The sequence below is a fragment of the Mustela erminea genome, chromosome 5 (assembly GCF_009829155.1).
Source record: "Mustela erminea isolate mMusErm1 chromosome 5, mMusErm1.Pri, whole genome shotgun sequence".
Classification (NCBI taxonomy): Eukaryota; Metazoa; Chordata; class Mammalia; order Carnivora; family Mustelidae; genus Mustela; species Mustela erminea.
This window is the reverse complement of record NC_045618.1, coordinates 62,619,511-62,640,422: the sequence shown is the minus strand read 5'-3', so window position 1 is coordinate 62,640,422 and position 20,912 is coordinate 62,619,511. Positions and strand designations below refer to the sequence as shown.

At 60.2% G+C, this 20,912-nt stretch overlaps 1 protein-coding gene across 7 annotated transcripts in view; it reads left to right on the top strand.

Annotated features, from left to right (window-relative positions):
• The window catches only part of SPTBN5 (spectrin beta, non-erythrocytic 5), a 45,520-nt gene that overhangs the window by 23,068 nt on the left and 1,540 nt on the right, over nt 1–20,912 (top strand). The window contains exons 29-67 of one of the 7 annotated variants that reach the window (XM_032343358.1): nt 68–213; nt 984–1,098; nt 1,205–1,315; nt 1,570–1,749; nt 2,967–3,176; nt 3,349–3,498; nt 3,729–3,833; nt 4,241–4,408; nt 4,928–5,077; nt 5,200–5,424; nt 5,595–5,690; nt 7,005–7,120; nt 7,205–7,319; nt 8,117–8,230; nt 8,413–8,534; nt 8,784–8,946; nt 9,136–9,324; nt 9,579–9,656; nt 10,291–10,463; nt 12,132–12,222; nt 12,355–12,501; nt 13,080–13,217; nt 13,314–13,570; nt 13,740–13,926; nt 14,139–14,348; nt 14,791–14,987; nt 15,110–15,314; nt 15,598–15,792; nt 16,710–16,865; nt 17,116–17,333; nt 17,502–17,691; nt 17,912–18,088; nt 18,260–18,379; nt 18,723–18,956; nt 19,132–19,203; nt 19,672–19,758; nt 19,849–19,940; nt 20,086–20,171; nt 20,501–20,635. In XM_032343358.1, the coding sequence (XP_032199249.1) occupies nt 68–213; nt 984–1,098; nt 1,205–1,315; nt 1,570–1,749; nt 2,967–3,176; nt 3,349–3,498; nt 3,729–3,833; nt 4,241–4,408; nt 4,928–5,077; nt 5,200–5,424; nt 5,595–5,690; nt 7,005–7,120; nt 7,205–7,319; nt 8,117–8,230; nt 8,413–8,534; nt 8,784–8,946; nt 9,136–9,324; nt 9,579–9,656; nt 10,291–10,463; nt 12,132–12,222; nt 12,355–12,501; nt 13,080–13,217; nt 13,314–13,570; nt 13,740–13,926; nt 14,139–14,348; nt 14,791–14,987; nt 15,110–15,314; nt 15,598–15,792; nt 16,710–16,865; nt 17,116–17,333; nt 17,502–17,691; nt 17,912–18,088; nt 18,260–18,379; nt 18,723–18,956; nt 19,132–19,203; nt 19,672–19,758; nt 19,849–19,940; nt 20,086–20,171; nt 20,501–20,635 (5,920 nt within the window). Of the gene's footprint in view, nt 1–67; nt 214–983; nt 1,099–1,204; nt 1,316–1,569; nt 1,750–2,966; nt 3,177–3,348; nt 3,499–3,728; nt 3,834–4,240; nt 4,409–4,927; nt 5,078–5,199; nt 5,425–5,594; nt 5,691–7,004; nt 7,121–7,204; nt 7,320–8,116; nt 8,231–8,412; nt 8,535–8,783; nt 8,947–9,135; nt 9,325–9,578; nt 9,657–10,290; nt 10,464–12,131; nt 12,223–12,354; nt 12,502–13,079; nt 13,218–13,313; nt 13,571–13,739; nt 13,927–14,138; nt 14,349–14,790; nt 14,988–15,109; nt 15,315–15,597; nt 15,793–16,709; nt 16,866–17,115; nt 17,334–17,501; nt 17,692–17,911; nt 18,089–18,259; nt 18,380–18,722; nt 18,957–19,131; nt 19,204–19,671; nt 19,941–20,085; nt 20,172–20,500; nt 20,636–20,912 lie in introns of all 7 variants that reach the window. The other 6 variants (XM_032343357.1, XM_032343356.1, XM_032343355.1 and 3 more) reach the window with 6 other exon arrangements.

Sequence of the window (20,912 nt, the reverse complement as noted above, 5' to 3'; positions counted from 1 at the left end):
AGCTTCCCAGGCTGCTTGCTGCCTTCCTGGGGGGTCACTCTGTCACCCACTCCCCTCTTGTCCTCAGCACCTCTGCACTGAGTTCACAAGGTTTCAGCGGCGAGTGGAGCTGGGTGCCCTGCGGGTGGCGGCCTGCCGGCAGCTGGCAGAGAGCCTGCAGGAGCTCGGGCACAGGGCCGCCCCTGATGCCCGGCAGACACAGCAGCACCTGCAGTGAGTGCCCAGTGGGCTAGGCCGGGGGTGCTGGCTTGGGGGAGTGAGCTGTGCAGGCAGCTCCTGGGGTGTTCAGAGAGGGCAGGCTACTCTGAAGGCCACACTGGCTCTGTCTGCCTGCAAGGATTCTGGAGAGGGCGCTGGCCCCAGGGAGGCTGAGCCAGCTCCTGGTGACCACGGACTGTGAAGGGAGGCAAGTCTGGGTGTGCAGATCAGGGACACCTGCCCGGACCCTCAGGGACACTTTTCCAAACTCCTGGCTCCCAGGACTTGGGGAAGGAGCTGTGCAAAGACGGCCTAGCTGCCACCTGGCTGGCATGGGTCCCCCCACCTCCAATCCCAGCCTGCGGGCTCTGAGGCCAGGCCTGACTTGTCCATGACCCCTGGCATGGAGCCTCGCCTGGTGGAAGCCTTAGAAACTCAGTGAGAGTTGACTGAGCACACTGAGGAATGGAGAGAAGATGCAGCTCCTGCCCTTGAATGTTTATAAGCTGATTGACATTTGTGACTGGAATACACAAGAGGGAAGAAGGAGCACAAAGCTTAGAAATCAAGGGCTGAGCATGACAGCGGTGAAGGACTGAACTCGTGGTAAAGCTGGAAAGGCTCCAGGCAGGCCCTGAGGCAGGAAAGGGGTTCCAAAGGGGAGCTCTGGGCCAGTCCTGGATGCAGCCCGGAAAGGACAAGGGCTGACAGGACCAGCCAAGTGTGGAATGAGATGCTGGGCCAATGGCTGACATCCCGTTGGTCTTCCACACACCTGGGGACAGGGCTGCCTGGTCGGAGCTGTGGGAGCTGACCCAGGCCCGAGGCCACCAGCTGCAAGATGCTGAGGTCACCCTCAGAGTACACAGAGATCTGTTGGAAGCCCTCACGCAGGTCCAGGTACGAGCCCAAGGGGAGGAAGGGGATTCTTTCTAGAAGGGGACACACCCCCAGTTCGGTGTCGCACCCTCTATTCCTGACAGCCTTGGCCATCTCCTCTCCTCAGGAGAAAGCCACAAGCCTCCCCAGTGAGGTGGCCCCAGACCTGCATGGGCTGGAGGCTCAGCTGAGGAGACACGAAGAGCTGGAGCATGAGCTCAGGGGCGCTGGGCAGCAGGTGAGCCAGTCTGGCTGCCTCTCCCCACCTTCACCCCCTTCTCGCCCCCCTCCCCCCCGTGCCTCCACTGGCCCCCTTGAGCCTTGTCTATCTCTTCTTCTGGGTTTCCTGCGCTCTCTCAGGGCCTCCCACTGGGCCTACTGGGCATGGCAGGGCCTGGCTGGAGGAGGGTTCTGTGGGATGGGCAGGCCCTTCAGTCTCCAGGAGGACGTGACATTCCCCCCACCACCCCCGTCTCCTCTCCCTGCCCCCAGCTGCAGGAACTGCTAGAGGCTGCAAGTGCAGTTCAGAAGCTGGGGCCAGGGCCCCAGGCCCAGGCTGTGCAGCAGAGGCAGGAGGCTCTGGGGCAGGCCTGGGAAGCCCTGAAGCTACACGTGGAACAGCGCAGGACGCGGCTGGAGCAGGCATGCCTCCTGGCCCGTTTCCACAGAGCGGTGAGGGCTCTGTCCTCTTGGGCTGCATGCATGTACGTGCGTGTGTGTTCATGTGTGTGTGTGTGTGTGTGTGTTGCCATGCACGTGCGTGTGCTATTGAGGCCCTCCAGCTCTGGAGGGAAACCCAGTGTGGACACGAGTTAGAGGAACACGGGTACGTCTGGAGGTCTGTCACAGGTCCGTCTGTCTGTCAGGGCACTGAGTGCGTGGGACACAGCAGGGACTCCTTAGGTTTGAGTCAACACCAGCCCAGGTGAGTAACAGAGCAGTCAGGAGACAGGGGTCCCAGTGAGGCCTGGGGAGGAAAAGCAGCCCATAACGGGAGAGTCACATGTACTAGACAGTGACCTCAGGATAAGCTAGCATCTGTTGAACATCTGTGTCTCACTGTCTACCGGGGTCCATGGATGGAGAGAGAAGGGTGATGAAGAAGCTAGGTAAGATGGACTAGGTTGTCCTCAAGGAGCCTCTCTAGATGAGGGGACAAGCCTCAAACTCCAGAAGTCAGATTGGGATGGGGGCCCTGGCCACAGGCTGTCTCAGAAGTCCCCGGAGCCACTGCCTGGTAAACCAGGAGGCCCAAACTCTGACCCTGCAAAAAGAATTGATCTGGGGATCTGCCTCTGCTACTGTCCAGCAGCGTGAGCTTGAGCAAGGCCTGTCTGTGAGTCCTCCCTCACACACACTGTGCCGTTGACTGTTCTTCACCTCGGCAATGAGGTGTTTGGACAAGGATCCAAGGCCCCTTCAGCTCTCATGCTGTGTACACGGATCTGAAGACAGTGTGCAAGTGTTAAAGCAGAAATCTCCCGAGGACAAGGTGAGCAGCGAGGTGTCACAGTGTCAGAGAAGCCTTCATGAGGCAAAAGAGGCCCTGGACCCTGCAGAGCATGTGAGCTGGGGAGAGACGGAAGGGGGAAGAGAAGGAGCTTATAAGCAGGAGGGGCACCAGAAGCAAAGGGTGAGGAGCCTCGCTGAGGGGGACGAGGAGGCTGGCAAACAGGCACACTTCATGAACCTGGAAAGATTAGGTTGGATGACAGCAGAGGAACCTGGTGACAAAATGCCCCTGAGCCTCAGCGGAAGCTCTGCCCTGGAACGGTTAGTCTGCTGTGCGAGTGGACACGGGCCGGCTGGAGTTGGGCCTCGGAGCCCGGCTCTCTGCTGCCCAGCCCAGCCCTCACCCAACTCTCTCCCTGGGTCTCCTGGGGCCACAGGTGCAAGACTACACCTCCTGGGCGGCCGCTGTATGGCGGGAGCTGCAGGGACAAGAGGGCTCCCAGGAGCCCGGCCATGGCCTTCCCACACTACTCAGCAGCCACCGGCAGCTCCGGGCAGAGCTGGAGGCCCGGGAGGAGCTGCACCAGAGGGCCTCGCAGCTGGGCCAGCAGGCGCTTCTGGCTGTAGTAGGGACACCCATCAAGGAGGTGGGCCCCTTTCTCTGGTGCCCCCCCCACCTGCCCTGACCTCGTCTGAGCCCCATCACCTCACACCCTGCCCCGTCGTGCCACGCTGGCCTCTCGTCAGGGGCTTCCCTCAAGATCAGCTGCCAGCTTGTCCAGGCGGCTCTCCCCAGGCTTCCCATGTGTCTGTACCCAGGTCCAGGAAGGGCTGCGAGCCCTGCGGGATGAACGGGAGCAGGTGTTCCAGGCCTGGGAGCAGAAGGAAGAGAAGCTGCAGGCCATGCAGCGGGAGCAGCTCTTCCTCAGAAAGTGTGGTCACCTGGACCAGATCCTCACGGTCCAGGAGGCAGGTCCTCCCCCTGCCCCACCACACACGTCCCCATGCGCCCCCTTCTCCCTTTCTCCTCTACCCCCTACTTGCTTCCTTGCCTCCTGGGACTCAGCTTTTTTCCTTGATGGGAGGCCCAAAGACTGGGCACAGCCTCAGTGCACATGGCTGCAAATGGGGGTCGGGGAGCCCAGCTGTTTCTGGACAGTCCCTGATGGCCTATTTGACTTCTCCACGGGCTGATCCAGATCTCCCTGAAAACCGGTGCACTGGGGAGCTCAGTGGAAGAGGTAGAGCAGTTGATCCGCAAACACAAGACTTTCCAGAATGTTCTGACTGCCCAAGATGAGAAGGTAAGAGGCTCAGAACTGGGCATGGTCAGAAATTGGGGGATGGGGGAGGGAAGGGGGTGGATTCTGGGGACTTTGGAGAGTTCTGAATGGGGAACATGGAGGGCTTGGTGTGCACCCACAGGTAATATCGGAGTACAGGGACAGCCTGTGGGTCTAGAGGTGCCTGGCTGGGGCTGACTGAGCAGAAGTGGGTATGTGGCTCAAGAGGTGGGCCATGCTTCAGGGACACCAGAGCCACTTGGCTCCCCATGACATGGTCACAGGGGAGCTGTGGGTTTGGTTCTGGCTTGCTGGGAGGACCAGCTGAGAGAGAAGGGCCATGCTGGGCTGAGGGAAGGGCTTTCTTGTGGGCCAGCCTCCCATCGTGGGAGAATAGGAGACTGTGACCCTGACCCTCCCCCCACCAGGAGGCAGCCCTGTGTGAGCAGGCGAAGACACTTGGGGGCCCCATCGTTCAGGATCGGCTCCACACAGTGTTAGAGCATCGGGCTCAAGTGAAGGACCTGGCAGAGAGCCGGGGACAAGCCTTGCACACCTGTCTCCTGATGACTGGCTTCACCAGGGCTGTGACCCAGGTCGGAGGGCCACCCCCAACCCCGTGCCTTCTGCTTGGGCCACATTTTACAGGGTACCAATGACCTTCACCTTCCCACGCTCCTTCAGGCCTCACCACACCCCTGTGATGAGGACACTGAAGTCTGGAAGGTTCAGTGGATTTCCCAGTGGCCTTGCTGGGACCCAGAACATTTGATTCAAAGACACTGTGAACAGAGATCCTGCTGCTTCCTGAGCCCATGAGGGCTAGGTCAGAGAGAGCCAGGGAGGCAGAGGGAGGGAGCCAAGTATCCTGAGAGTAGGCCACCTTTCCCTCCAGAGGCCCTGTCCTGCCCTACCCTGTGGCTGGGGGCAGGGCCAGGCCTGGAGCATGTCCTCTTGGGCTAAAGCACTGGATGGCATCTATCCAGCTTGACTTCACCCCGCCCTGGGGGGCAACAGTCCACTCCCTGGGCACAGCTGAGAATGAGTGCGTGGGACATCCCTGGGGACTGAAGCAGAACCAGCATAATGAGATTCATGACCCCAACCCCCACCAGGCCCAGGACTGGATTGAGGAGCGAGTCCGGCAGCTGAGAGAGCCAATCCCTCCTGGGGACCTGAAAGATAAACTGAGGCTCCTGCGAAAACACCAGGCCTTCGAGGCTGAGATCCAGGCCCACGAGGAGGTCATAACCTCTGTCACCAAGGTAACAGGCCCTCGGCCCCAGTCCTACTCCAAAGTGTGGGCTCTTGGGTGGCCAAGGAGGAGGGTTTCAGGCAGGGGGAGGGGTGACACGTAGGCAAGATCTGTGGGTGTTCTCTCTCCCAGGATGGCGAGGCTCTCCTAGCACAGAGCCCGCCTCAGGCAGGAGAAGTCTCCCAGAGGCTGCAGGATCTGCAGGAACACTGGCGGAAGCTGAGGCAGGCAGTGGTTCTCCGGGGCCAGGACTTGGAGGACAGGTGGAAGTTTCTGGAGTTCCTGCGGAGAGCTGACCTTACAGATGCCTGGATCCAGGAGATGGTGAGACCCAGCCGGGCAGGGACAGAGCTGGGGGTAAGGCTTCGGGGCTGAGAGATGGGGACAAGGACAGGCCTGCTGCTCCCCAGCTCCCTGACAGGCGGGAGCCCCAGCAAACAGTTGCCCCAACACTGCTCCAGGAGCTGGCTGCCCTGGTGCTGGGGCTCAGAGCGCCATCCCAGACCCTTACCCCTTGGCCTCTGCAGGAGGCGATGGTGAACCTGGGCGAGCAGGGCCAGGACCTTGAGCACTGTCTGCAGCTCCGCAAGCGTCTCCGGGAGCTCCCAGGACTCTGGGCCGAGGTATGGGGTCGGAGGGAGGAGGGGGACAGAACTGCTCAGAATAGTGAGACAGCATGGGTCAGGGGAGGGCTCCAGCCACTGCCCCAGGCTCACTACGTGCATGTGCTTGGGCAGCCCTCTCATCTCATCAAGTCGTAGTTCCTACGTCTTTAAAATGAGGATAATGCTTGCTTCCTAGGTAAGAGAGCCAGAATGAGTGGTGGTGGTCACATGAATTGGTACTTGTGCTGAAACTGCCAGGAACTGTCCTCCCCACCACACATACACAGTTGCACATGTGCAGAAACTGACATACTCTGAATCAAACCCGTGGTCGAGTCTGCAGTTAGCATGTCCATTCTGTGCCCCAGTCATATAAGCTTTTACCCTCAGGGGAAGCTGGGGGAAGGGATTGTGCGGCTTCTCTATACTATTTTTATTGTTATTGTTGTTGTTGCAATTTTGCAATTTTGCAATTTCCTGTGCATCTATAATTATTTCAAAATTAAAAAAAAAAAAAAAAAAGATACACATGTGCCTGGATGGAGTGGACAATCCAACTGAAAACTCCAGCTGCCTAGAACCTTCATTCAGCTTCTCGGCTTCTTCTCACCAAACCCCCACACGCACCCCCAAAATCTCTCTCCTGTGTTCTAGATGAAAGAAATGGGACAAATGTAGTCACAGTCAGGTGTTGGAGACCAAACACGCTCCTTCCTCCATCCAGTGTCAGCACATCCGATTTCTAGAAGGCCGAGGTTCTTGCCTGGAGCTCCCCTTTGGTGCTGGTGGAATTCACAGCCTCCCTGCCGGGTGCTGTGGTAGAGGGAGCACCAGAGAGACCCAAAGAGGAGGGCTCAGATCCTGGGCCTGCCACACACCAGTCATGGTAGCCTCTGGCTCTGCTCTGGTGCATGTAGAAGGAGAGCGAGCCCCTCCCCTGCCCAGCTCAGCTGAGACCCTTCCTCAGAAGCACTTGGAGAATTTTAACCAGCTCTCTGAATATGAGCTGCTGTTACTGGGGGCAGGATCCCTGCACTCCCTCCTGTGGCTGGGGACCCCGCCCAGTGGACCCATAAGCCCCTCTCACTAACAGCCCCCGCCCAGGACGCATAGGGGTGCAGACGCTCCTGCACCAGGAGATCCCAGCTTGCCATTTCATTCCACCACTTGCTTTGCTTTGCTTGTCCATTCTTATTCTCAACTCTTCTCCGTGCTTTCTTATCACTTGCTTTCCCGAGCAATTTAACACGCCGCTCCTCATCCTCTCTTGGGCTGAGGCAGACCCTCCATGGGCTGTGACTGCCCGGGTGCCCTCACCCTTCACCCCTGCAGGACACCGTGGATGACATCCACATCAGGAGCATCAGTGACTTGTCCCTGAAGCTCGGGAACCTGGATCCTGAGCAAGTCAAGACCATCCACAAGCGGCGACAGCAGCTGAACAGCAGGCCAGTCCCCGACGGGAACGCCATGGGTCTAGGGGAGGGGACTGGAGGGCCATCTCTGACTAAGCCTTACGCCTCCCTTCCCAGGTGGAAGAGTTTCCGTGGCAACCTACTCTGGTACCAGCAGCAGCTTGAGGGGGCCCTGGAGATACATACATTGTCCCGAGAGCTGGATGGTGTCACTGAGCAGATTGGGGAGAAGGTAAGTAGCAAAAGACTGTGGCAGCTGGGGGGCAAGGCACCCACCCAGAGTTTCCCTTGCGTCTTGCACCCCCTTCTCTTCAGCTTGGGTAGTGGAGGTAGATGCTTCTAGGGGTCCTTCAGGGCTAGGGAGAGGGGTCTGCCAGGGGCTCTCTCGCTATTGACTCTGGGCCCAAGAAGCCCCCATTACAGGCTTGGAGGCTGGCCCACCTGGCTTCTAGAAACACTGTGGGTCAAGAAGTCAGAGCACAGCTCCCCCACATACTCTTCTGTCTCTGGTCCCTGAGCATGGCCAGAGCGCACAGGTGTTTGGCCCCAGAGCATGTCAGCAACCACTGAGAAACGTGGGCTAAACGCTGGCAGGGAGGTGGGGGGCATGTGAAGAAGTTGTCTGCCCCCTCACCACCCAAGAAGTCCCATGCGACACAGATGGTGCCCTGTTCTGAGCGTGACGGGGCTCTTGCCTCACTCTTCTTACTCCTCTGTTCCCTGCCCCCAGCCAGCCAGGCCTGGCTCTCTGTCCACGCTCAGTTCCCCCCAAAGGAATGAGAGACCACTGAGACATGGTATGTGGAAGCAGCACACAGAGATGATGGGGTCAGAAGAAACTCCATCCCCTGGTCTCTCCTGGGAATTGTTCTTCACAGAAGGAAGGGACCTTGGTCAGCAGAGGGCTCAGGGAAGGGAATCAGGTGGGGTACTTGGTTCTCACACAGAAACCCCATGGCTGGTGACCCCTCAGCAGTGAGCAGGGAGCTGCAGAAAAGGCGAAACCAGTAAGGCTACATTCCTTCCTAGGCTGCCCTGGTCCAGGCCCTGGACTATGGAAAAGATCAAGAGAGCTTGCAGAGGCTGATCCGGAAACACAAGGAGTTGGAGCAGGAAATAGGCCTCCTCCAGGCCCAGGTGGAGGTACACCTTGTCTGGGGGATGCTGGGCAGGCCACAGAGGGCAGGAGGCCTTCCAGACGAGGGGAGTCAGCATACTCCATTGAGCAGTATGCCCCCTAGAGGCCAGGGGCCTCCCTCAGCTGGAGCTCCCCTGACTACCACCTACCTCCCTGCCCCAGCTCCTGAGCCCAGCTTTCCCCACAGTCCCTAGAGCGGGCGGTGGGCCGTTTCTGCCAAAGAAGCCCTGGGACAGCCCACCGCCTCAGCAGCAAGCAGCGGGAGGTGACAGACAGTTGGTGGCAGCTCTGGAGGGGGGCCCAGAAGCGGTAAGGACCCCTGGGCCTTTTTCCTCACAGACTGAGTCCTGGGAGCCTCTCTGTCTCTCCCCCTCCCCTTAACCCTGGTCTCCCCTGAGAACATTTTTCCACCCTTCGAATAACCATTGATATTGTGCCCCTATTAATCCCCAGCCCTGGGCCCTTGTCTGGCCAAGGGGATTCAGAGAGCATTGGTGTGGGTGTGAGGGAAGGAGAGGCTCGGAGGCTCCAGGGCTAGCTGATGAACCCTGCGGGCAGGAGGGAGTCCCTGGAGGCCTTATACGAAGCTCAGAGTCTACAGGCCGAGCTGCGGCACTTGTCGGTCTGGGCCCAGGGGCTGCGGGCGGAGATGGAGGCCCAAAGCACCCCGAGCAGCCCTGCGGAGGCCCGGCGCAGGCTGGAGGAGCACCAGGAGCTCAAGGTGAAGGCCGAACCCTGGGACCTCATTTTGCCTCTGCCCTGTCCCAACTCTCTCTGAGCCCTTCCTCCCTCACCTGCCCGGGCCTCTGTCCTCTTCCATCTTACCCACTCCGCTGTGTTCCACCTCACGCCTCCTCCCTTGCATGGAGGGAGCCCTGGCCTCGGGGGTCTGAGGCCCATCTTATGACAGGCTGAGCTGGACTTGAAGACAAATCGCATCAGCCTGGCCCGAAGCACCGGGCAGCGACTGCTTGCAGCAGGGCACCCAGCTCCCCCCGACCTCCGCCAGGCCCTGGCTGGCTTAGACCAGGAGCTGAACAGCCTGGAAAGGGCCTGGCAGGACCACCAGCTCCAGCTGCAGCAGGCCTTGGAGCTTCAGGTAGGCAGCCTCCATCCTGCCCTCCCTTAACCCCACCGGCCCCTGGTCAAAGCCAAACCCCGAGGCCACTGTTCCAAGGCTTTGCCCGGTGCCCAGCGCCCAGCTGGCCCACAGCAAGTCCTGCCGGCTGTGCACGTGTTCTTTCGAGCCAAGGTCTTGGTCCCTGGTTTCTCCTCAGGGCACCCACAGGCTCACTCCACCTACACCAAGGGGAGCCTCTGCTCACTTCCTTTTGCCTTTTCCTTTCTTGACAGCTGGTTCTGAGTTCCGTGGAGCAGATGGAAATTTGGCTCTGCAGTCAGGAGGCCTGCCCCACTAGCAAGGGTCTCGGGGTGGGTGCTGACCCAGGTTTTACCAAAGCAGCGGCAAGTGCTGTCTGAGCTCCCCAGGCCCCGGGGGCAGGGGAGGGCTCCCCATCCTCTACCATCTGCAGCCCTGAAGCCTCCACTCCTCCATGTTTGTGGTTCTCCTGCACCTGGTGCTCAGCTCCACAGGGAATGTCCCGGGAACTGAGAGGGTGGGCGTGCATCCTTTGACCTGTTCTTGCCTCCTTCCCACGACTTCTTACCTCTGCCCTCCTCATGTCCCTCCCCCAAGGTTTGCTCTTCTAGTCACCATCCCAACCCCTGTGGCCGGCGAGCCTGACTTGGCGGGGGGGTGTCTTAGAAAAATCAGGGGCCAGCTGGTTCCTTGCTGACACAGTCTTAAAAGAGTACAGAGGCGGGGGTGTTCCTGTTGGGTGAAAAAGCTCCATGTGCCCTGAAAATTATGACCCTGACATCATCCTCAGTACCTTCCCTGGCTAAGAATCACTGTCCTAAAGCCAAACGCAGCCCTGAGACCTCAGAGGGATGGGTTTGGGCAGAGGGCTCATCATGTGGGTGAGTATGGGTGGCATGGCCAGCAGAGAGATTGGGATGGGAGGGGCAGCCCCACGGATGGTAGTAGCTTCCCTGCTCCTGCCAGGACTCTTGGGCCGCTGCAGAGACCCTCCTGAGGAAGCACGAGGTGCTGGAGCGGGGCCTGGAGGCTCAGGCTGAAAAGATGAGCACGCTGGAGGCCGCGGCCCGCAGGCTGCACCAGGCTGGGTACCCCGAGGCCCAGGGTGCCCTGGGTCGGTGCCAGGCCATGCTCCTGAGGTACATCTGGTTCTGGGCTGTGGGTGGGGTGGTGCAGCAAACTCCCCAGCGTTTTCCGGGGGCTGAGGTCAATGTCAAGCACCTCTGCTGGCCCAGCATGTGGCCCCCCAGGGGAGATGAAAGGGAGATGTACCAAGAAACGTGTCCCAGGAAACTGAAGAAGGGGCAACCTAATGGAAGGGCCTGGCCAGAGCCCAGTGGTTAAGTGTCCATGAGCCAGTGTCCTGAGTTCCTGTGCTGCCCCCTTGTGGTGGGATTTGGGGCACTTGCCTCACAGAGTTTCAGGTCTACAAGGATGGGGTAACAATGCCTGCCTCTTCAGGTAGTGGAGGATTGAGAAGGTACCCTTGATGTCTTAGCACGGCGCCTTCCACTCATGCAGGTCGGCACATTTCTCACGCCCATTTAGATGAACCCAGCACAGCTCATGAGACACCAGGCTCTTCCTTTTTTCCTCCTAAAAGCCCGTCCAGTTCAGTTAAGTCATCCAGCTTCTCAGACTTTTAGAGCCAGATGGATGTGGCCAAAAGCCGGCTCTCAGACTGGCAGGGGTCTCTGCCTTTTCCAGAGAGCCCCACTGGGGTCCACATGCTTGTCAGCCCTTGTGCAGGCCCTCTGATGGGGGTGGGGGGGGATGGGCCCTTTGCTCCTGTTCCTTGCTCGTGGGACCCCCACCTCGCTACCAGGAGGCCTTTGATGGACAGATGACAAACGCTGGTTTGCTGGTCTCTGTCAGTGCCCTCCCCTCGTGGCCCCCCTGATCACCTTAGATAGTTTCTGGTGGTCTGACTTGCCCCTGGGACAGTGCCACCGTGACACCTCCCCTTTGGGCTTCTGGCATCCTCTGGGGAGGCGGCAGTTCCCATTCCACCAAGCCTCGCTGCACCTCCACCCCCACACCCTTTGGTAGCCCCAGCGGGAGGAGAGAAGTTTCCACTCAACGCTGGTGTGGAGACGACAGGGATGTGGGCAGTGTTAGGGTTTTGTTCCTATTTATTTTTTAGATCACGGGTCTAATCTCTCTTTTTGTGCGTACAGCAATGTATTTGATACACTGGTACAGAGAGATACACACACACACACACATATTTGGGTGGGTACCCGCTCAGAGTCCTTCCTAAGGGTAGTGCATGATCCAAACTAGTGGTTTGGACGCTGTAGTAGTTGGCTACTGTGGCCATGACAAAATCCCACAGACTGGTGACTTCAATGCCAGAAACGTGTTTTCTCACAGTGCTGGAGGCTGGAAGCCCTCAATCCAGACGCTGACAGGGTGGGTTTGTCCTGAGGCGCCTCTTCTCGGCTTACACTCCTCCCCTCTCCTCACATGGTCATCGCTGCATGTGCGTGACACCTGACATGGCCGCTTGGCGGCGCTCTGAGAAGCTCATTTTAACTTCTTTAAAACCCTGTCCTCTGATTCAGTCCCACTGTGAGGTACTGGGAATGAGGACTTCAACTTAAAAATGTGGGGGGACACAATCAGCCCCTGATAGGCACTAGTGAAGAGGAGAAGTAGAAGTTCTTTCCTTTCAGAGGGAGCCCCGGGCTCCGGGCGTACTGGTCCAGAAGAAGGGCTGTGGCCATGGGGAGGTACGTGCATGCCCCTGGAGCAGCTCCAGGTCCGGTGAAGGGACCTGAAGGCCCATGAGACCCTCTTTCTGGCAGGAAAGAGGCACTGGTAGAGCGAGCCAGGACCCGTCGCCGCCAGCTAGAGGAGCTCCAGCAGCTGCAGACTTTCCTGCAGGATTCCTTCGAGGTTCCCGTGGGTTGGGGGGTGGTAGTGGTTGTGGTGGGGAAGAAGAGGCCAGCCTTCCTCGGGGCAGCCCAGAGGTTCGGGGGTAGGGGGAGAGCCCGAGGGAGCTGGGCCTGGTCCTCTGCGTATGTGCAGGTGGCCACGTGGCTGAGGGAGAAGCACTCGGTGGCCCTGGAAGAGGGCTGGAGGGACCCTGCTCTGCTGCAGGCCCAGCTGCGGAAGCAACGGAGTCTCCAGGCTGAACTAGATGCAAGTGTCCACCACCACCAAAGGCTGCAAAAGGTGAGGGGACAGTCCTGCAGGCCAGAGAGTGTGGGGAGACCCAGCAGAGCCCTGGCCAGGGCTCTGATCCGGAGTCGCGGATGACCGACACTTATCTAGTCCTTTCTGTACACAGGCACTATGCCCAACACCCAAGGGGAGAGACAAACAGTAGCTTTCCTGGGGCACCCTCTCCAAAAATAGTGCCTTTTCAATCACGTAATGACGGGATAGTTTTTAAAGCCATCTTGGATGGACACGAGGGGACAGAGAAAGGCCGCAGTGAGCAAGCCTGTGTGTAAAGGAGCCAAAGTGTAGCATCTTTGAAATTTACCCTCTCCCACCTACAGAGGGCAGGACCTGACCCCAGGCTGGCTCCCTCTAGCATGAGGTGTCCTGCTAAAAATGTTTGATGTTTGCTCTCGCTTAAACAAAATAACTGTTGTTTTCTCCATTCTATGGATAAGGAATATGAGCTCAAAGAGGTTCAAGAATTCGCCCAGGTCACACAGTGAGCTCACAGGCTGGGGGTGGAGCCCGCGCAGGTTCATGGGCACCAGCCATCCTAAGTCCTAGTGGTGTTCCCTGTGTGGCTGTAGGAGGGACAGAGGCTGTTGCAGGAGGGCCACCCAGCTTCAGAGACCATCCGGGAGCGGCTGCGGGAGCTGGGGGAGCTCTGGGACGAGCTGCAGGCCAACAGCCGGAGGAAGGCAGCCATGCTGCAGGTGGTTTGTGAGGTGGGCTCTGTGTGCCAGGGGACAGGCCAGAGGCGGCGGGGGGTGGTGGTGGTGCTAGGCCTCTCCCCCATGTGCCCAACTCACATTCTGCCCTAGGCCCTGCATCTCCGGCGGAGAGTGGAGGAACTAGAGAGCTGGCTGGAGCCTGTGGAGGTTGAGCTGAGAGCCCCTGTCAGGGACCAGGACCAGCCTGGGCTAGACAAGCTCCTGGGGGCACAGGGAGAGCTGGAGGTCACCGTGGAAGGGCAGGCCAGGCAGGCACAATGGCTGTGGGGCCAGGCCCAGGTCCTTACAGGGGAAAGCCTCTGCCTCGCCCAAGATGTGAAAGACCAGGCCCTGCAGCTGCTTCGGAGGTAGATCGACCTATGTGCCTCCTGCTTGCCCCCCTTCCTCCCTGCCCTCCAGCTTGTCTCCTCCAGGCCACCCCCTGCCCCCACGATGAGGGGCACTGAGTGGGTGAGCGCTGGGTCACCGTCTGGCCCCCACCCCTGACTGTCCTGTCCCCACCCTCCACCGTTGCAGGTTTGAGTGCCTGAGGGAACCCCTGCGGGAGCGCAGAGCTGCCCTGGAGACCCGGAGCCGCCTCCTGCAGTTCTTCAGGGATGCCGATGATGAGTTGGCGTGGGTGCGGGCGAAGCTGCCCCTGGCCACCACCCAGGACTGCGGACAGAGCCTGAGCGCTGTGCGACAGCTGCAGGAGAAGCACCAGGTGTGGGTCTGCTCACCCTGAACCTCAGATCAGGCACCAGTCCCAGCCAGCCAGGGGTGCTGGGAGCTCTCCACCTCTAGGGGGCTTTGAGGGCACCCCAGGTTCTTTGTGGGCCAGGAAAGGGAAGGCTTTGGGGGCAGATCTGCAGGATCCTGTAAGGCTTCCAGCACGACTCTGGGTCCCCTGAGGTGGGTCTTCCTCCCACTCCCCAGAACCTGGAGAATGAGATGAGTAGCCACGAGGCTCTGACCAAGGCCGTGGTGGCCGAGGGACACCAGCTGGCACAGGCCGGGCCCTTCGCCACAGAGGCTGCCGCCCGGGTGCAGCAGCTGGAGAGTGCCGTGGGCGGCCTGCGGGCAGAGGCCACGCGGAGGCGGCTGCGGCTGCAGCAGGCTCAGGAGGCCCAGCAGTTCCTGATGGAGGTGAGGGGCTGAGGCGGGCACAGCTGGGCCTGAGGAAACCCAGAGTGTAGGCGACATTCTGGGCTTTCTGTGCGTCCCCTCTTCCCTCGGCTAAGTGCTCTTCTGCTCCCCACCCCCGGAGCTCGTCCTCTGCAAGTCGCCCAGAGCCCTGGATTGGGTGTGATTTTGTTTTGTTGTCTCTTCTAAACCGGTGGTTCTCAGTCATTGCCTTCCATCAGAACCACCTGCAAGCTTTACGAAATGCGGATACTCAGGTTCCATTCCAGATCAGATCAGAATCTTCGGGGTTGAGGGCCAGGCACGGGGAGCAGGGAAGCTCTGGGGGATTCCCACGTGCAGCCAGGGTGCGAACCACAGCTCGAGACCTCAAGGCTGTGCGTGCCCCAAGCTGGGGGCCCCAGAGGCCGTGACCCAGGGAAGACTGCTCTCCCGGCACCTCCAGCTCCAGGAGGCAGAAGCCTGGCTGGAAGAACGGGGCTGTGTCCTGGAGCTCAAGGATGTTGGCCAGAGTGCCGAGGCCATGCGTGCCTTTCTGCGGCGGCTGGAGGCCACCCAGAGAGACCTAGAGGCGTTCGGCTTGCGCATTGAGAGCCTGCAGCAGACGGCAGCCCTCCTGGAGAGCAGGCAGAACCCGGAAAGGTGCGGGGGAGCCCGGCCCACGTAGGGAGGCCCAGGGAGGGCTCTCCCTTCAGAGGCAGGCATGTGAGGCTGTTTTGGCCTGGAAAGGAAAGACTTCAGCCAGGTTGTCCTTTGTGCCACAGCGGCAGGGCACTGGCCCGGATGCAGGCGGTGAGGGAGGCCTACTCAGGGCTGCTGCTGAGGGCAGACGGCAGGCAGCAAGGCTTGCGGGAGCAGCTACAGCTCCACCAGCTGGAACGGGAGGCCCTACTTCTCGAGGCCTGGCTAGCCAGCAAGGCTGCCACGGCTGAGTCGCAGGACCACGGGCAGGACCTGGAGGCTGTCACGGTGAGTCTCTCCTGAGCAAGCCTGGGGTCAAGTAGATGGAGGCCGAGCCAGGGCAAAGGAGGCGTGCGTTTGGGCGAGAGGGAGGGGAGGGTGAGAGCCGAAGGGAAGAGGGGGGTGCTCTGGGCGGATCCCCATGGTGCCAGAGCCAGAGTCAAGGGATGTCTGCTCCTGCCTCGTCCAGTCTGGGTGGGGCGGGGGTGGTGGGGGGAGGGGAACGACTTCAGACAGTGCCAACCCTTTGCGAGCTGTTAGACGTCACCCCCTTGCCCTTCTCTCCCCGCAGATGTTGGAAGAGAAGTTTGATGCTTTCAGAAAGGAAGCTCAGAGCTTGGGGCAGGCCAAGGTGCAGGCCCTGAGGGAGCTGGCAGACTCCCTGGAACGGATGGCACCCAGGTGCACTCCCCAGATTCAAGCCCAGAGGAGTCGCATCGAGGCCGCTTGGGAGAGGGTGGACGGGGCAATAAAAGCCCGCATCCAGGTAAGTGCCCCCCTAGGCCAGGTGAGGGGCAGCCAAGGAGCAGGAGCATCGATGCCTTCTGCCTGGGTCGGAGGCCTGTAGGCCAGCCTGGGGTACGCGTAGGAGCATGGGAGTGTGGGCATGAGTGTGTGTGTGTGTGTGTGTGTGTGTGTGTACATGTGCACGCGGCGAGAGGGGGCTGCCTTTGATTCCCAGCACTAGGCAGATGGGGACTCCCAAATCCTTGTACCTTCACCTCCCCCCACCCCAGCTCTCTCCAGCAATTTTCTTTCTTGATGGCACAGTTCCTCCTCCAGGGAGAAACAGAAAGCCAGTCTGGCCAGCTCCCAAACCCCTCGGAGCCTCCTCTAAACACAGGCCTGGGGTCTGAAACCACCCACAGTATTGATCTGTCCTCACCCACATGCACTTAACGGTTTCCTTTGCTACACCCCCCCATTCTCCGAGCTGCCGTGCCTTGTGCAGACGGGCTCCGTGTTGCTCCCTGACCTTTGTTCTCAGCTGGAGCTGCTGGTTTTCTTTAACACAGGCTGCTCCCCAAGTCCCTGACAGCCCGGGCAGCCTCCTGAGTTGACCCTCCCCTCCTAGCCAGTCCTCCCAGAAACCAAAGCCCTCCTTCCTAGGGACCCATCCCCCATGCTTTAGAGCCTCCATTTCCGCCTTTCTCGTGATTTGTAACCAAAGATCCCCTCATCACACGGTGCCCTCCTGAGATCCTATCCCCTCATCTGTAACATCACACACTCATTGAGCACCTGCCACATCTGGGACATTCTCTGTACCTGGTGGTGACAAAGGAGTCACCGAGCCCCATGGTCCTCATTATTTAAAGGGAGGCGGCTCACAAGGCCACATCTCTAGAGAGAAAGACCCTAGGAATGAGCTTAACCAAGAGCAGACCCTCATCCCTCTCCCAGAGCCTGGCCATAGCCCGGGAGGTCCGGGGCTTTGAGCAGGCAGCGGCTGAGCTCCAGGAATGGATGCAAGAGAAGGCCACCCAGACGGTGAGAGATATCTGTGACCATAGCCTGTCATCAGTGCAGACCTTGCAGCAACAGCACAGGGGCCTGGAGGTGAGGGCCCCAAGGTCTCCCTGTGGGTCAGGGGACCCCCCCCCCCCCCGCCCAGAGGGGAGAAGGGAAGGCCTTCCTAGCCCGGGAGTTCTTACCCGGGGTACATGTGGAACACAGTGGAGCTGGCTTGGGAAATCCTGGGAAAGAGGACCCCCCCCACACTCCGCGCAGAGAGGCTGGGGTGCTCCCAGAATGAGGGGCATGCATCAAGTTGTGTTGGGTGAGGCCTGATCAGGTATTCTGGTGGCAGCGGGACCTGGCAGCTGTGGAGAAGGAGGTGGCCCGGGTGCAGATGGAGGCCTGCCGGCTGGGCCAGCTTTACCCTGCAGCTCAGGAGGGCTTGTGCAAGCAGCTGGCCAAGGTGGAGGAGGCCTGGGCGACCCTGGACATGAAGGCTCGGGAGCGGGGTCGGCAGCTGGAGCAGGCTGCCCAGGGCCATGCCTTCCTCAGTTGCTGTCGGGAACTGCTGTAGGTGACATCCCGCCCCGGTATTGGCCCAGCTCTGCCTGCCCTGCTGGGTGGGGGTCACCCCAGCTCTTCCAGGAGCTGGTCTCCCCTTCCCCGGGCACACCTCAGGCCCTGCTTCTTGAGGCTGCTCTCCCAGACCTGACGGCAGCTTCATCTCCTTGCCCGCAGAGCATGGGCTCAGGAGAAGAAAGCTCTGGTCTCTTCCGAGGAGCTGGCCGGGGACATGGTAGGGGCTGAGCGGCTCCTGGTGCAGCAGGTGGAGCTGGGGCAGGAACTCCAGGAGCCTTGCCTTCGAGCCCACGATGTACAGCAGGAAGGGCGGCAGCTGATAGACAGCGGCCACTTCATGTCCCTGGAGGTAGGAGCACAAAAGGGATGGAGCCCGACTGCCCAAGGCCTTGGAACCCCTAGCAGAAATCTCAGCCCTCAGGAGAAGGCAGGCAAGGAGCAGAGAGAGAGGCCAAGAAGGGAAGGGGAGGGTCTGGGCCTTCCCTGGAGCCCTCTGCTGGCCCCTCCAGGCCTCCTCTGCCTCAGTGCTTCCTCTGGAGCATCTGACCCAGAGCATCCCTTCCCACCAGGTGGCAGCGTGTCTGCGGGAGCTAGAAGGGCAGCTGCAGGCACTCACGGAGGCCTGCACCCTGCGCCAGGAGCGCTGCGAGGAGAACTGGGGCCTGCAAAAGCTACGGCAGGAGCTGGACCGGGCCGAGGCTTGGCTGGCCTCCCGGGAGGTTCTACTGCTGGACCCCAACTATGGGGTGAGCCCAGTCCCCCCACCCCATTAGCCAGTTACACCGACTGGCAGCTGTGGCCAAGGGCAGGTCCTGCTGTTCCTCAGCTCCCTACCCGCTAAACCGGGTTGCAGACCCCGAGGGGAGGCTCTTGGCACCCCCTGGAGCTGGGTTTCACCTTGGCTGGCTTCTCCCCAGCACAATGTGTCCGACGTGCAGCTGCTACTCTGCAGACACCAGGACTTAGAGAAGTTGCTGGCAGCCCAGGAAGAGAAGTTTGCCCAGCTGCAGAGGAAGGCAGGGGTGAGAGGAGGCTGGGTGAGGGTCCACCAGCAGCTAGGGGCCTGAGGGCGGGGGGCGGGGAGGGGTGGGAGCAAGCTGAGAAAGGAGCTGCCCCATGTCCCATGCACTGAGCCCACAGCTGACCCCTCGGTCAGCCTCTGGATGGAGCTGATTCTTTGCCAGGCCAGTTGCAGGGCCCTGTTACCCTCCGACCCGGGAAAGGCTGGAGTCCCACTGTGGACTAGGATGACGGGGAAGTGTCTTAAGCCAGCTAAAGCAGGAACAGATGAAAGAACCATGAGGCTGGGGTTCTCTCTAGGGGAAGAGATTCGGGGAAGAGAGGTGACCTGACCTGGCTCACCTCACTCCCCTCTCAAAGGTGGACTGGAAGCTGCTGCAGCAAGTGACAGGGCTGGAGCCCAGGAGTGCTGGCCACAGGCTCACATCCCCCAAGCAGAGGCCCTTTGGAAGCTGGTGGCCAGGAGTACAACTGACGGAGACAAGGGACCTGCAGCCAGGTGTCCCCATTGGGCCACCCATACCCTCTGCCACCACGGTCTCCCTGGAACCTGTGGCCCAGCAGCAGGAGCCCAGTGGGGCTGGGGCCACAGAGGTAAGGCCCAGACCCTGCAGCCAGCACTGAGCCCCGGGGTGGGGGGCACTGGACCTAGGAACCGAGAGTCCTCGGGAATGAAGTAATCAGAGAGGGGAAGATTGCTAGCCCACCTCTCAGAGGGGGCCTCTCCTCTGTTTTTGGATGTTTCCTGTGCCCCATCTTGCCCTTTCAGGATGCTAAGGATGTCCCCACCATGGTGGGATTTTTGGAGTTCCAGCAGCAGCTCCGGTCTGCCCAGAGGCAGGTAAGTATGAGAAGGTTCCTTCTCCAGGCAGCTCTCTTCCACAGAACAGCTTGGGCTCAGAAGGGCCACCAGGGCCTGGAGTCTTGACATGGTGGATAATCCCCCACCCCCGTTCTTAAGACAGTTTCATTCTCTTTATTTAAGTAATCTCTACACCCAGCACGGGGTTCAAATTCACAACCCAGCCCTGAGAGCAAGAGTCACACACACTATTGGCTGAGCCAGCCGGGTGTCCCAGAACAGTTTCCTTCTTAAGCTACCTCAGAGCTTCCCCACCCCAGGCTGGAGGATGGGACCCTCCTCCTCCTCCTCCTCTTCCTGGTTTCCCAGCACCTCATTCCCAGGCTCCCTTGGGCCAGTCCAGCACTTGGCCTTGGAGCCTCTGGTGACACACAGGTCTTCGCAAGGCCAGACTCCAGCCTCCCCTCCACACCCAGCTGGTACAGCCTCCCCACCTTCTCCCCACAGCCCTGCTTGAGCCTCTGGGATGGCTGCCATGGGACCCTAAGAGGTAGCTCCCTCAGCCTCTTCTGGGACAAGAGGACGGCAGCAGAGGTACTGGGCAGTGGAAAACATGAAAGACAGAGGACAGGCCCACAGGGAAGAGCGGACATGGCCGCGGTGACCCCTCTCATGTCTTTTCAGAATATGGCCCCGGTGGCCACCCTTGACCTCAGAGGAGCCCAGTGCGAGAGGCCAGGGCACCAGCATGGCAGGAAACACGCCTTCTCCTTAAGGTGAGGGCCATGTAGAGAAGGAGACAACAGCCCAGGGCCATACTGACCCAGCAGGCACAGCCTCCGAAGAGCAGCCCAGGGGCTGGAGGCAGGGGTCCCCTTATGGGTGGCCAAGAATTTTGACCCCTGGCTCCCTGGGTGGCAGGCTGAGCAGCAGGGTGGAGACGCCCTGGGCAGCGCCATCAGAAGGGCAGGCCGAGAGCGGGATTCCAGCCCTGAGCAGCACAGCTGGTAAGCACTGGGGAAACCTGGGGAGGCACTTGGGGTACTGAGTACCTGGGCCCCTGGCTGCGGTTTCAGACATCCTCAGAAGTGCCATATCTAGTACCTCTCTACCTAGAGAGGTAAGTGGGACTTCATGTCTTCCCAGAGAACTGAAGGCCCAGAGGGGTAAACCACTTGCCAAAGATCACAAAGGGCAGGCCGGGCTTGCTCCCTGGCTGCCTTCTGGCCCTGTCCCACCCCCCTCGGAATCTCTCGGACTCCCTTGCATGCTCCTTGGCTTTGTTCTGTGACCCTGGGACATTCTCTAACCTTCCAGTCCTCAAAAATCTCTGCAGGCCCTGCCCTTGGGGTGTCCTGTGGACAGTGGCCAAACCCAGCTCCAGCAGGACGCATGCCTGGAACACACCCATGCCCCAGAAGTCTCTCATCACTGTGGTCAGACGGGCTCCATCCAGAGACCGTGTGTTCAGGTCCTGTCCTCAGGCTGCTGTGAGCCCCGGGTGGGAGTCCCTCACCTGTTCCTCCCAAGTTCTCGGGGTTCCTGGCTCCCTTCCTCACACTGTCTCTGGTCCCATGGGAGCTGAGCATCCCAAAGGCCTCCTGAGTGTCTTCAGGGTCTTCTCTAGACTGAGTCTTTCTCAGCCCGTCTGCATGCAGCCTTCTGGGAGGCAGGGTGCGCGGGGTACCACATGGGCAAGGCTTGACGTGTGCCTGGCCTCCTGTAGCAGGCACGTCAGTCCATTTGAG